Source organism: Phacochoerus africanus, chromosome 14 (genome assembly GCF_016906955.1).
Source record: "Phacochoerus africanus isolate WHEZ1 chromosome 14, ROS_Pafr_v1, whole genome shotgun sequence".
NCBI lineage: Eukaryota > Metazoa > Chordata > Mammalia > Artiodactyla > Suidae > Phacochoerus > Phacochoerus africanus.
In genome coordinates this window covers 53,946,636-53,959,641 of record NC_062557.1, presented here as the reverse complement: position 1 = coordinate 53,959,641, position 13,006 = coordinate 53,946,636, and the positions used below count along the sequence as shown (strand labels likewise).

The following is a 13,006-nucleotide window of genomic DNA, read 5'->3' as shown; positions in this document are numbered from 1 at the left end:
TTCATCTTAACCTATAGGGCTAAGAAGATGTAAAGGAATAACTTTTACTTTTTTCTATTAATAATCTCTGCTAGTTATTAATTATAGGGCCTCCCGAGGACGCTGCAGTAATAATTGACTTTGTGCTTCTTAATGCTTGCAGTCTGACCATATTTTGAAATCTTGTACGTAGACTCTCGTTTGGTGGTGATCTCAGGGTTTGCTGATTAAGCACTCGGCATTTAAAAACACCAGGCAGTTATTAAATACAGTATGACGATATTTAAGGACCTTCATGTGAATACTTTAGAATTTTCTAGGAGAAATCAAAAACTTGACTAGAAAATGACAGCTTTCTTTAAAATTCTGTTTTGTTTTGTTTTTCTCCCCCCAAATAATCGGGTCTGTTTCTACCCGAACTACAGCCAGTCTTAGGGATGAAATTCAGATAATCCACCACATGGGGGCGCTCACAAACCTCTGCATCGTCAGGGAGACCCTTTCTTTTGATAGAAGGGGAAGGAGGTTGCATCTGCACTACAAAGGCCTCCATTCAAATCTCCTCTTCTTCCTCACATCTTCCCTTTCCCTGAGCTCCCACTTTGCAAACATTTAAAATAATCCTTTGGCAGTTATCCTCCAGATTTAAGATGTATTTGATAGCACTTTGTCAGGCCTAGAAACCTATTATTAAACGGTTTTGGTGGCTTTTTCCTTCTTTACAAAAAAAGTATTGAGGCCAAGTCGAACTTGCACCTCAAGTCACCGATGGAGTTGGAAAGAGAGTAGAACATTCCAGCAGAGGAATATTTTTTACACCGAGGAGAAGAACCTTCAAGAGCTTATGTAACGTGCCCTCGGACCTCACAGCTAAGTGGAAAACCAGGATTCTGATGCGGGGCTGTCTGAACCCTAAGCCAGTTGTTGAGAAGCCGAATTCTACTTTATCAGAAAACGGTCCACTGTCATCTGGCGCATCTTCGGCTAGAATTCCCTGTTACCTGGCGTGCTGCTGCAATGCCAAGACAAATCCTGTTTATAGTGCAAATCCTCCAGACCGTTCTTAATCATCAGAAAGATTAAACAGTGCTGGAGTTCCCCGCATGGCTCAGTGGTTAACAAATCCGACTAGAAACCATGAGGTTGTGGGTTCCTTCCCTGGCCTCACTCAATGGGTTAAGGATCCGGCGTTGCCGTGAGCTATGGTGTAGGTTGCAGATGAGGCTCGTTTCCCAAGTTGCTGTGGCTCTGGTGTAGGCCAGTGACTACAGCTCCGATTCGACCCCTAGCCTGGGAACCTCCATATGCCAAGGGTGCGGCCCTAGAAAAGGCAAAGAAAAAAAAAGTAAGAAAGAAAGATTAAACAGTGTTCACTGTGGTTTATTAGGTAGACTTTATGATGTTGTAATTCTTAGAAAAGTTTTTGTCCATAAATCACCAGTAGAATGACTTTTTCATCCTTGTTTGAGGCGTAATTCATGTTGGGTGACTTTTTTAATGGGACTATTTGAATGCCACGTTTCCTCACTGTGTCGGGTAGTTGAGAGTTTATGGTACTTCACTTGATAAATTTACGCCTTTCTGCATTCGTGAAGCTTTTCCAAAGAACACTAGGAGTTGCCAGGAAGATAAGTCCTATGAAAATGCCTTCTATACAATTAAATTCCAGGAGGTTAGGCATGAGATGTCATTGCTCTTGCCTGAAAAAGTATTTTTCTGTGACAAGAATAAATGCGAAATGAAAATGAAAGTGGCATGCTTTTGAATCCGTTAGCTTGCAGTGCAGAATCCAAAGTCCTGCAGCCAGAGAGTTGAAAATTGCTGAAGAAGAAGAAAAAAGAAAAAGAAAAAGCCTATGAACTTCTATTCTCAGTGCTTCTTGGAGACCAGGATTATAACAGCCTCCCCAGCTGAGAAAAGATGTGGATTGCAGGAGGCCGCGCAGGCATTTCAGGTGGCACCGAAATTATGCTTAGAATCAGCTTTACAGGAAGCTGGTCTTTTTGTTGGTGGTTTTTCAAAGGCAGCACTTTTAGTCCTTTAAAGGGCATGAAAGGACCTCTTTACAAAGGGGTTCCGTATCGAAAGTGTTTTGGTCTCTTGGAAGAGGACCTGTAGATATACTTGTTTTTCTTTTCATGGCCACACCTGTGACAGGGAAGTTCCCAGGCAAGGGGTTCAGTCGGAGCTGCAGCCACTGGCCTACAGCACAGCCACCGCAACGCCAGATCCAAGCCACCTCTGGGCCCCACACCGCAGCTTGTGGGCAATGCCAGATGCTTAACCCCCTGGGCGAGGCCAGGGATGGAACCCCCACCCTCACGGATACTAATCGGGTTCTTAACCTGCTGAGCCACAGCGGGAGCTCCAGAGATAATTTTTTAAAGTCTGTAAATAACTCTGCTCCACTTTGGATTTTGGGGAAAAAAAAGATGGGTAGACAGACGGGCAGGTGGCTGGGTAGATAACAGACCTGGCTGCAGGTAGGTGTGGAGAGGCCAACTGGAGAGATTTTAGAGTTAGCCCCTGGCGTCTCCAGTGGAGTAAAGGGACTCTCACACACGACCTGGCTATGACTGTTGTGACTGCTGTGTTGCTCTGGTGAGAAAAATAATAATTGCCAGAGAGCCGTTTCGCCTCTCTCGATGTTAGTTTCATTGCCTCTAGCGCAGGAATAATCCTACTTGCTTTGCAGGTGATCTCGAACATTCAAGAAAATACCTTTAAAGTATCTCACAGGACCAGCCCCCCACAGGCGTGGGTGTTGAATCGTTATCAACCCTGGGTGGGCAGGTTACTTCACTACTTCGTGCCTCGTTTCCTCATTTGCGAAACAGGAATCATAAAGTACCCCTGGCTGATGGGGTTACATTAGAGGCATAGAAGGGGCTTGGCATGGAGTCGGTCCTCCCCGGGGATTGGCTGCTACGAACTCTTTTATCATTGCGAGCACAGCAGCCGTCCTGGAGAATTTATAGGTGGTCCTTCTATGGAGTTTATTACCACGTAAGGGGGCCATATCAAAATACACAGATATTGGTAGTATTAAAACACTACTTGCTGGGAGTTCCCGTCATGGCTCGGTGGTTAACGAACCCGACTAGGAACCATGAGGTTGCAGGTTCGATCCCTGGCCTTGCTCAGTGGGTCGAGGATCTGTCATTGCTGTGAGCTGTGGTGTAGGTTGCAGACGCGGCTCAGATCCTACGTTGCTGTGGCTCTGGCGTAGGCCGGCGGCTACAGCTCCGATTGGACCCCTAGCCTGGGAACCTCCATATGCTGTGGGAGCGGCCCTAGAAAAGACAAACAAACAAAAACAAAAGCCACTACTTGCCGAATGTCATCCGAGCTTTAAGATAAACACCTGGCTTGGTACGTTATAGGTGTTCCGTAGAGTTTGTTAACAGAAGATAAAAGATGTAAAGCGTCCCGTGAGCAAGAAAAACCTTCTGGCTTCTAGGACCTTAAACAGTTCTTCATGCGGCCCTGGGAAGGAAGGATCCTTCTCCAGAGCAGTTAATTTGCACGTAAGACTTGCCTACATTCTTTTTCAAAAAATTTTTAATTATTATTATTATTTTTTTTTTTTTGGCCTTGCCTGCGATATGCAGAAGGGCCTGGGCCAGGGATTGAACCCCTGCCATAGTGGTGACCGCAGCCACTGCAGGGACCGTGCCGGCTCCTTAACCGGCCGAGCCACCAGGGAACTCTAGACTTGCCTAAACAAGGAGAAGCTCCGAGAGCTGGCATGGGGGTGGGCCATCTCCCGCACCCAGCACCACCCTCACCCCACTCCATCGCAGGCTGAAACTGCTTCCCAGGTCAGAGCAGAGGCGCTGGGCTGAAGCACCCTGGTGATAGGTAAGACACATCAGGATCCAGTTGCACCAGCCATGAATCGGTTATAGTTACGTGTAAAATTAGCCTCGCCGATGACAAATTTCTGTGGCACTTTGATGTTCCTTTTATTTGTTCTCTGACCTTCCTCCTTGGTCTCGCACCAGGTTGGTGGAAGAGGAGGCCACCGGCTGTGTGCCCGGTTTTCCCGTCCTCTCTTCCCCTGTCCTTACCCCCCCTTGTCCTTGCAAGTCCGCATCCCTGCAGTGCGATCCTTGGATCCAAAGATCCGGATGGTTCCTTGACGTCTCGTGAACAGCCTCTGCGTGGCCAGCGTGAAGGGCTGTGCGTCTGTTTCTTCTCTTTGGTGCCCCCTCCCCTCCTTCTCTTTGTGCTGTGCTCTCTCAGTAGATGGTTTCTAGCAGGATGCTAAGAAGTGGCAGAGGTAAGCCCGCCGTCCTGGGGGCCTCAGGGTGGAGAAGCCCCCGGAGCTGGCGGGAAAGCCCTGACCTAGTTCAGAAAGGGCTGAGCTCTCGTCCATTACGGCCACTGCCAGCCACGTGGGGCCCTGGTGTCCTGAGTGGGGAGAAGAAGAGAAGCAGATTTGGGATGCCCGAGGCCCCTTCTAGCGTCAGCCGTCGGTGATTCTCTTCTTCCGTTACTCGTCTTCAAAACATAATCACCAACTTCTACTGCTCTTAAAATTGATTTTTCTCCTTCCTTCCTTCCCTTTCTTTCTTTCGCACCGGTGGCATATGGAAGTTCCCAGGCCTAATCCTTCCATTCAAGCATTGAATCCGAGCCACCCCTGTGACCTACACGGCTGTGGCTGGATTTTTCACCCACTGCAGCACAGTGGGAACTCCATCAAATGGATGCTCTTTACCTGTTAGTTTATTCTCAACTAGTTCAGATCTAGTGTCTGCTAATTTTTCAAACTTGCCTTTCGTTTTTATTAGAAAAGTACTTCCTACCTGTATACTTTTTACTCTTTTTTACCAGGGATTCTCTCTCTTCTTCAGCCCCATCCTTTTGCAGCTCATGCTTCCTAGTTCATAGTGTTGGGGGTGGTTGGTACCTGTCCTCACAGACTTTCTCAGACATAAAGAAATAAACATACACGTAAATACGAAATGCTTTTGAGGAAATAGGGATCATGCTATACCCGTGTTTCTGAAACTTTTTATTAGCATATGATAGCGTCATATGATATAGCATCAAACAGTCTAAAACAATATTTTTTGGAAGGCAAGGCTTCCTCACACCCGGAATCCCCAGTCCTCTTTCCTTAGAGGCAGTTGTGTGTCCTTCCAGAAATTTTCTGTGTATATACAAACAAACACATATGTCTCTCTGATTTAAAAAAAAAAAAAATGCATGCAGTGGGAGCATACTCTTCACTGTTTGGCTCTTTACTGCTGCTTTTTGTTTTGTATTTCACGGTGCTTCGGAGATTATTCCTCATGAAATGTTTTATGTAGCGCTGAGTGTGCGCTCGGAAATGTTACTTATTGTTGTCACCAGTACCTGAGGGACTTCCTGTTCCCTCTGTTTGTTTGGGGGGTGGTAGCTGCATGCCCTTGCAGAGATGCCCTCCTTCCTTATTGGGCCTTCGACCGATAAGGGAGTATGGGGCCAGTATAAATAAGGCTGCAGTAACATCTTTGTGTCTCCCTCTGCGTGAACATATCCGGAGGAGAAATTCCCAGTGAGAGAACGTGCCTTTTAAAGTTGGGTGGGTGTAAGGACGTCCCACTGTGGCTCAGCCATAACGAACCACCGGCCTAGAATCCAGGAGGTTGCGGGTTCGAGCCTTGACCTCGCTCAGCGTGTTAAGGATCCAGTGTTGCCTTGAGCCCTGGTGCAGGTCGCAGACGTGGCTCAGATCTGGCGTGGCTGTGGCTGTGCTGCAGGCCGGCAGCTGCAGCTCCTGTTCAAACCCTAGCCTGGGAACTTCCATATGCTGAATGTGCGGCCCTAAAAAGACAAACAAAAAACAGTTTGGTAAGTGTATGGAAGGCAATATGGCCGTTAGTTGGCCCCGTTTCTCACTAAGGATGTCTGGGGCATGCTTGATTTCTTGGCTCCTTCCAGACCTGCCCTGTCAGGGGTTGTTATCTGGTGGGTGGAAGTGGCACGAGGTTTCCACTGTGCGTTTCCTTTACTGATGTGAAACTGCACGTTGTTTTTTTCATTTGACTCGTGTCGTCAGTATTTCTTTTATCTGTGCCATTATATCCTTTGCCTGTCTTAAAATTTGCCACAATTTGTCACTTGTAATTTTCTTTTGCAGCTGTGGACTATTTTTATACTGTCGGATTTACTGTTTCCTTCATAGCCTCTGGGTTTTCATTCTTGACCAGAAAGGTATTTTTTTTTACTCTAAGATTATTAGAAAGTTCTCCGGAGTCATCTTCTACTGATAGGTTTGTAATTTGACTTCTTATGTTTAAATCCCTGAGCCAGTCAGACCTGTGCTTAATTGTGAAATTGGATTATCATTGCTTGTGCTTGCTCGGGTGGCTGGGTACTAAGAGCCCAACAAACCACAGGCTGCTAGAGTAGGCTAAACACAGAGCAGAAGACATGGCCAGTCAGCACTGTGATATAAGTAATAGTTTCCAGAATTTAACATTCCTGTTTGGGGAGTTCCTCTGTGGCTCAGTGGGTTAAGGACCCGGCCTTGGCATGACTGCGGCTCCATCTTTTGGTGGCCCCGGTTTGATCCCTGGCCCGGGAACTGCTGCTAGCTGCAGGCGTGGCCAAAAAGAGAAAAAAAAAGTCCTATTTTGTCCTGAATTATTCACGTCACAACTTCTGTCTCCCGCCTCCCCAGGAGTTTCTTTTAGATAAAAGAAGAGCCTTCTGCTTTATTGACAGTTTATCAGTGATTTGAAACACTTTGATTGATATTTATTCTTTTTTTTTTTGGCTTTAAAAGATAAAAGGCTGCACCTGCGGCATATGGAGGTTCCCAGGCTAGGGGTCTGATCAGAGCTGTAGCCGCAGGCCTCGACCACAGCTCATGGCAACACCGGATCCTTAGCCCACTGAGCGAGGCCAGGGAGCAAACCTGTGTCCTCGTGGATAGTAGTTCATTAACTGCTGAGCCATGACAGGAACTCCTGGATATGTAAACTGGATGCTGCCTTGATGAAAAGGCTAATATTTGGCCTCTTTAAAAGAGGAAGGGGGAGTTCCCATCGTGGCGCAGTGGTTAATGAATCCGACTAGGAACCATGAGGTTGCCGGTTCGGTCCCTGCCCTTGCTCAGTGGGTTAAGGATCCGGCGTTGCCGTGAGCTGTGGTGTAGGTTGCAGAAGCGGCTCAGATCCCACGTTGCTATGGCTCTGGCGTAGGCTGGTGGCTACAGCTCCGATTAGACCCCTAGCCTGGGAACCTCCATATGCTGCGGGAGCGGCCCTAGAAAATGGCAAAAAGACAAAAAAAAAAAAAAAAAGAGAGAGGAAGGATTCGGGCTCACTGTTTCTTAGTTACAGCTCCTTCTTCAGGGTTTCCAAGATGGGTTCTTAGCGGCTGGAGTCAGGCAGGAAACGGAAAAGCAAGAGTCGTCAGTTTTCTCTGGAAAGTGTGGCCTTCTGGAATGTTGGGAAAACTGAACCTTTCCGTTTTTGTTACGTACCCAAAGTCACTAACGCTTGGTTACATTGGTGTGGGTGGGTGGGGGGAAGGAGTTATGATTTTTCTCACTAATCTCTGTTACTAGGGAAAATTTTTTCTGGGGTTATTTGCTGTTTTTGCTAGCTGGCCAGCTCTTTCTTCCTCAAAATCATCAACACAAGTAGATTCACTGGGCCATGGTTTTCCCAACCAAGGAAACGACCTGCTGCTGCCAGTTTCTCAGCATCTGTTGGGGCTCCAATGCCCTGTTTGATGTTCCCTCTTAGACGGGAAAGTATCTCGAAATCTAAAGCAGTGGTTTGAGCCTTTTGTTGAACCGGGAACAGTGTGGCCATGGATGGTGCTGGAAAAGCTGTGAAAGCTTATGTAGGGTCACACACAAGGAAACAGCCCGTCAGGTACCTGGTTCCGGGTCATAAATAGTGGTCAGCGCAGGACCAGTGGGCCTTTGGACGCCTAATCCAGCACGTTTAGTAGATGAAGGCAGGAACATATGATTCTTTCTGTGTAATTTTGTTTAAAGATCATGCAGTGCATTTAATGAGCCGATGGTAGCAACTTCTAGAGCAGCTCTTTACGAAATCGATTCCAGGTGGGCTCCTAGGTATTCCCATGGCAAAGGAGGGCAGCAGAGAAAATGGTTCCCTCTCCCTTTTCCTTTTCTAACAGAGTAGCCTAGGGTATTCACATCTAGCAAAACACCCTTGACCCCTGGGGCCTCCAGCGTCAAACCTAACGACTCCCTGAGCCAAAGGAACACCATCCCAGGGTCGGTCCCCGGGAGGGACATGGAATCTGCATCTGCATGTCTCAGTGAGGGACCTCGTGGGGCGGATCTGTGTCCGGGCTCGAGGCCCCTCAAGGTTCCGGCAGGGTCCTTTTCTGGAAGGATTTGTCAAGTCCGAGATGAGAGCAGGAGCAGGAGGAGGAGGAGGCTGGCCGGGGCCTCTCCTGGGTGGGCCGGATTAGCCTGTGGCTGGGGGAGCTCAATTAATGACATCAGAGGTCAAGGACGTCGTTCACCCCCTGTTGGACCTTAACGAGATGCCCGCAGAACGCAGCTCGAAGGAGACCGAAGACAGAACCTATTGGACGATCTTGTAACTCGAGAGAGACTCCTTCTGGCCTCCTTTAAGAAGGAGGGCGCAGAGCCGGAACCCATCAGGTACGATGCGATGCTTTTCTTTGCAGGGATCACGCGGCGGGGCAGATGCGTGGGCGGCGATTGCCGCTGCTTCCTGAATGGCTTGATTTCTTTAAACAGCAAAATACCGTCTGTTCATTTCTACGGTTTGACTCTCATTTTCTATTCAAGTTCATTTTTTGTTAAATTTCTCAGTAAACCAGGTGTGTTCAGCTGCATTCCATCTTGGAGGAAGACTGTTTAGGTAGAATACAGATGAAGTCACTAAGTGTCTCTTTTTAAAAATTTGTTGTTTTTTTTTACTTTGCAGAAAAGCATGTATTATTTTCCATCATGTTCTCTCCCAGGACATTGGCTGTGGTGCCCTTTGCTATACAGCGGGGCCTCGTTGTCTGCTCCTTCCAAATGGAATAGTTTGCATCTGCGAACCCCAGACTCCCCGGCGATCCCACCCCCTCCCCCCTTCCACTCAGAAGCCGGCCTTTCACCCTTTGGTTGAGCTTTCTGCTGTGTTAGCTGCCTTTTAAACTCCAGAAGTCCTGTCCTTATCTGTGTTGGAAAATGATTTTTTAACAAATTGGCTTGTTATCCAAACGCATCCTGAAGTCCGTAGCCCCTGGCTCACGGAATTAGAGGAGCAGGGCGTTGGCTTCCCAAGGTGAGGTTAGGGAATGATACAGGGTGACATCTTTAGGCTTGACCTCTCTGCTGCTTCTAGAACTCTGTTAACTCATGGTGGGAGCCATCCCGAAAGAGATGAGGGAAACCTGTGTCCCCCCCCCCCGCCCCGCCCCGCCCCGCCCCGCCCCGCCCCGCCCCGCCTTCCCCACAAGAGATGCTGCCTTCATTATGGGCGGCAGCTCCTTCCGGCTTGCTGGAAGCTTAGGAATAATAGGGTTTCCCAAGGGCCGCTTAGGAATAATAGGGTTTCCCAAGGGCCGCGGTGTTTTTCACCCAGGCTCTGCCCGAGGCAATTAAACCCAGGGGCGTGGAGGGGGGCGTGGCCCTAGAGGGGGTCGCCGTGATCCTGGGATGCGCAGGCTTGAAAACCACTGCGCCAGGGCGAGCTGATGGGAGCAGCTTCCTGTGGGTTCCGGTCTTCTCAGGAGCGTGTGATCCAAGGTGTGTAGGAGGAGCTGATGGCCTTCAGGAAGCCGGGTGGAATCCTGAGTTGTTTCTGTGGAGAGAGTAAAAGCGAGGAGTCCGGCACGGAGGGGCTGGTTGTATCCGGGCGGGATTGGTAAGGACGCCGGGGCCTCCAGACGGCTGAGCCGTGGTGGTGCCCAGCGCTCCTCTGGTGGATGCAGGCCCGGCCGAGGCGGGAGTCGAGGCGGAGGATGAAGGCGGAGGTGCAGGGCTGGTGAAAAAGAACAGGGGGACCCAGGGGGAGGAGAGGGTACGATCTGTTGGGGAGAGCCTTTGCTTTGAAATCCAGAAATGGAGCAAAGGTATAGTTGGGGGTGGGGAGGGGGGCCACACAGGTGCCTGTGGCAGGGGGGGAAGCCTGGACATCCTCCCACGTTGTCGTGGAGGTGGCCGTTCTGACCAGGAGGGACAGTGATGTTGCAGAGCCTCTTGTGTGTCCGGCTCTGCTGCTCCTCCTCGTTGTTTCATGACGTTGAAGGGGCCAACCTGGGCATTAGGACTTGGCGGGGGGGTTGTGGCTTTTGGGTATCCTCTCACTTGTCACCCCAGTTCTTCTGGTCACCCCTCTCTCCTATGAGAATCTGTTTCTTTGCTGTTTAAAGCACAGCTCGTTCCCGAGCAGGGTCAGTGGCACCTTGGGAACAGGCTAGAAAGGAGTTGTCGACAGACTGGTGGCTGCCAAGGTTGGAGCGCAGGTGGGGGAGGGCTGGGTAGGAGTCCGGGCTGAGCGGATGCAAACTCTGATGTGTAGGCTGGCTAAACAAGGTCCTGCTATGTAATAGAGCACAGGGAACTTTATTCGGTATCCTGTGATAAACTATAATGGAAAAGAATATGAAGATATTTGTATAACGGAATCATTTTGCTGTGCAGCAGAAATGAACACAATGCAGTAAATCAACTGTCCTTCAACAAAACCTTTTTAAAAAAATGGGGTCTTAGACCCCAGCCCACGTGAATCAAATCTGCCTTCTAACAGGATCCTTACAGCTTGCGAAATTCTGTCTTGCATCACTTCACTGTGGCGGTCTGCATCAGAAGCACCCAAGAGGCTCTCGGGTAGCCCTGACATGGGCAGCACGGGGCAGGGACCCCTCCTTGGGTGGTTCTGACAGGTGGTGAGGTTAGAACCACTGCTTTCCGTCACGGGGTCCGAGTGATGAGAGCTCATAGCTTCCATCTGTTGCGTGTTTTCTACGTGCCCGGCTCTCTTGGCTCGGGTTTTCCGGGGCTCTGGAAAGCTTCATCACCTCACCTTTTACACAAGAGAACCTGCGGCTCCGAGGGTCCAGGAGCTCGCCCAGGATGGTGAGGCTGGTCCATCTCCGCGTTGGGATTTCTCTGCAGCTGTGTGTCCATAGTTGTGAACTTTTTTTAAATGGCTGTTGATTATATTTATTGTGAGATGTGCCCTCCTAACTATTGAGCTGTAAGAAGAGCAGAACCAGCAGTTAGAAGAACACGGCTCTGTTGCTTCCTAGTCTGCCCTCTGGGCTTCAAAACCCATGGACCTTCAAATGGGGGCCTGTCTTTGGCCTCTTGTTCATTGTTTGAACCCTTTGAGCTGATGGTTACCCGAGGGGCTGGGTAAACTCGAAAGACTTTCCTGAGGCAAGGTGTCCTTCAGGCTGGGAGGGAACTCCTGTTGCCCCCTTTGTTTGCTGGGGACCCCCCCCCCACCCCTCCCCCTGAGTGCTCGAGGGGGACCTGGCTTCCCTGACCCTCTACCTTCTGGCTCTCGCCGCTCAGCCCTCGTCCTGTGTGCCTTTCCTCCGTGCCAGCTTGCTGCTTGTTTTCCTGATGGCAGACAGCTGCACGTGTATTCTAGCAATGGAATCCATGGCTGGCAGCGACTTCCCTGAAGCCTCCTTCAATTAAAAAAAAAAAAAAAATTAAGTGGTGGGAGAACTTTCGGGAATGTGGCCGGTTAGCCGCACAGGTGTTTCCTCTGAAGGTCCTATCCCGGGGACGCCCCCTGCTCCTCCTGGGTTTAATTGAAGGCTGATCTGCATGGTGGGCCTGCGGGTGTTCCTTATTGGTGATGGGGGAGGCTGTGAAGCAGAGATAACGGAGTCCTGAGGGTTTGAAATCATGCTGCTAATCAGCCGGGGTTATTCACACATGCTCTCGAGGTGAAACTGCGCAGGGACCATATATATGGCTCGATCATTTTCATTCAGGCACAGAAGTCTAAGGTAGTCCAGAATATTCTTCCAGGGAGTTGTCCTTACAAGTACATAAGCACTATAGAGACATGACTCCCAAGGAGTGATTGGAAGAACTAATATGGAGAGCACAGGCCGTGACAGCCCGTTCCAGGCAGCAGGTGTCTAGCCAAGGGCGAGAAACCAGTGTGGCCGAGAGATGCTGCTCCCTGTGAAGACGGCCGGTCAGTCGTGGACGAACAGAAGAAAGGGAACGGTAGGCGGCCTGGAAGGTGGATCCCTGGTGATTCCTCGGTGGCCGGGATGGCTCGGACCTCCCTGGACCCGTGTCTGTGTGTACCTTCTGGATCAGTGCGCTAGAGCTACTGTCACAGTCCCACAGACGGGGTGGCTTGGACAACAGAAATGTGTGTTCTTCCAGTTCGGGAGGCTGGAGGGCCGGGATTGAGGGGTTGGCATCGGAGTTGGTCCCTTCTGAGGACAACAGGATCCAGGGCAGAAGGAGCTGTTCCAGGCCTCTCGGCCTTGGCATGTCCACAGCCGTCTCCTCCCTGTCTCTCCTCCGTCGTTCGTCTGTGTCCGCGCTTCATTTTCATAGAAAGACGTCATTGAACTAGGGCCACGCTCCTGACCTTGGTTTAACTGCCTCTCTAAAGAATCCTTCTCCAAATCCCCTTTCATTCTGAATTACTTGGGGGTTAAGATTTTGCCAAACGAGTTTTTGTGGGGACACAGTTCAATCCATAACTGTCCAAAAAAAGTGCAAGTCCCCGAGACATTCCAGGAGAATCTGATCATTAAGGAAAAGCAGGCGTTCCCGCTGTGGTGCGTCGGGATCGGTGGCGTCTCTGCAGCCCTGGGACGCAGGTTCGATCCCCAGCCCAGCGGCGTGGGTCAAGGATCTGGAGTTGCCGCAGCTGCAGCATAGGTTACAAGTGTGGCTCTGAGCCGATCCCTGGCCCCAGGAACTCCATATGCCTGAGGGCAGCTAAAACAAACAAAACATATATATGAAGTGTATACTAGGGACAACCATTCTAAAATATGCGGAAGAATCCCTGGGAAATCTCAAGGGCCGTGAACTGAACACACA

The 13,006-nt window shown here is 49.7% G+C and overlaps 1 protein-coding gene across 7 annotated transcripts in view; it reads left to right on the top strand.

The window, feature by feature from the left end:
• The window catches only part of STX8 (syntaxin 8), a 253,567-nt gene that overhangs the window by 16,603 nt on the left and 223,958 nt on the right, over positions 1-13,006 (top strand). For all 7 annotated transcript variants that reach the window (XR_007132019.1, XR_007132020.1, XR_007132021.1 and 4 more), the window contains exon 4: positions 8,513-8,623. Coding sequence is in view for 3 of the 7 variants with exons in the window: in XM_047759291.1 (XP_047615247.1) it covers positions 8,513-8,623 (111 nt within the window). In the remaining 4 variants the exon portion in view is untranslated. The remainder of the gene's footprint in view (positions 1-8,512; positions 8,624-13,006) is intronic.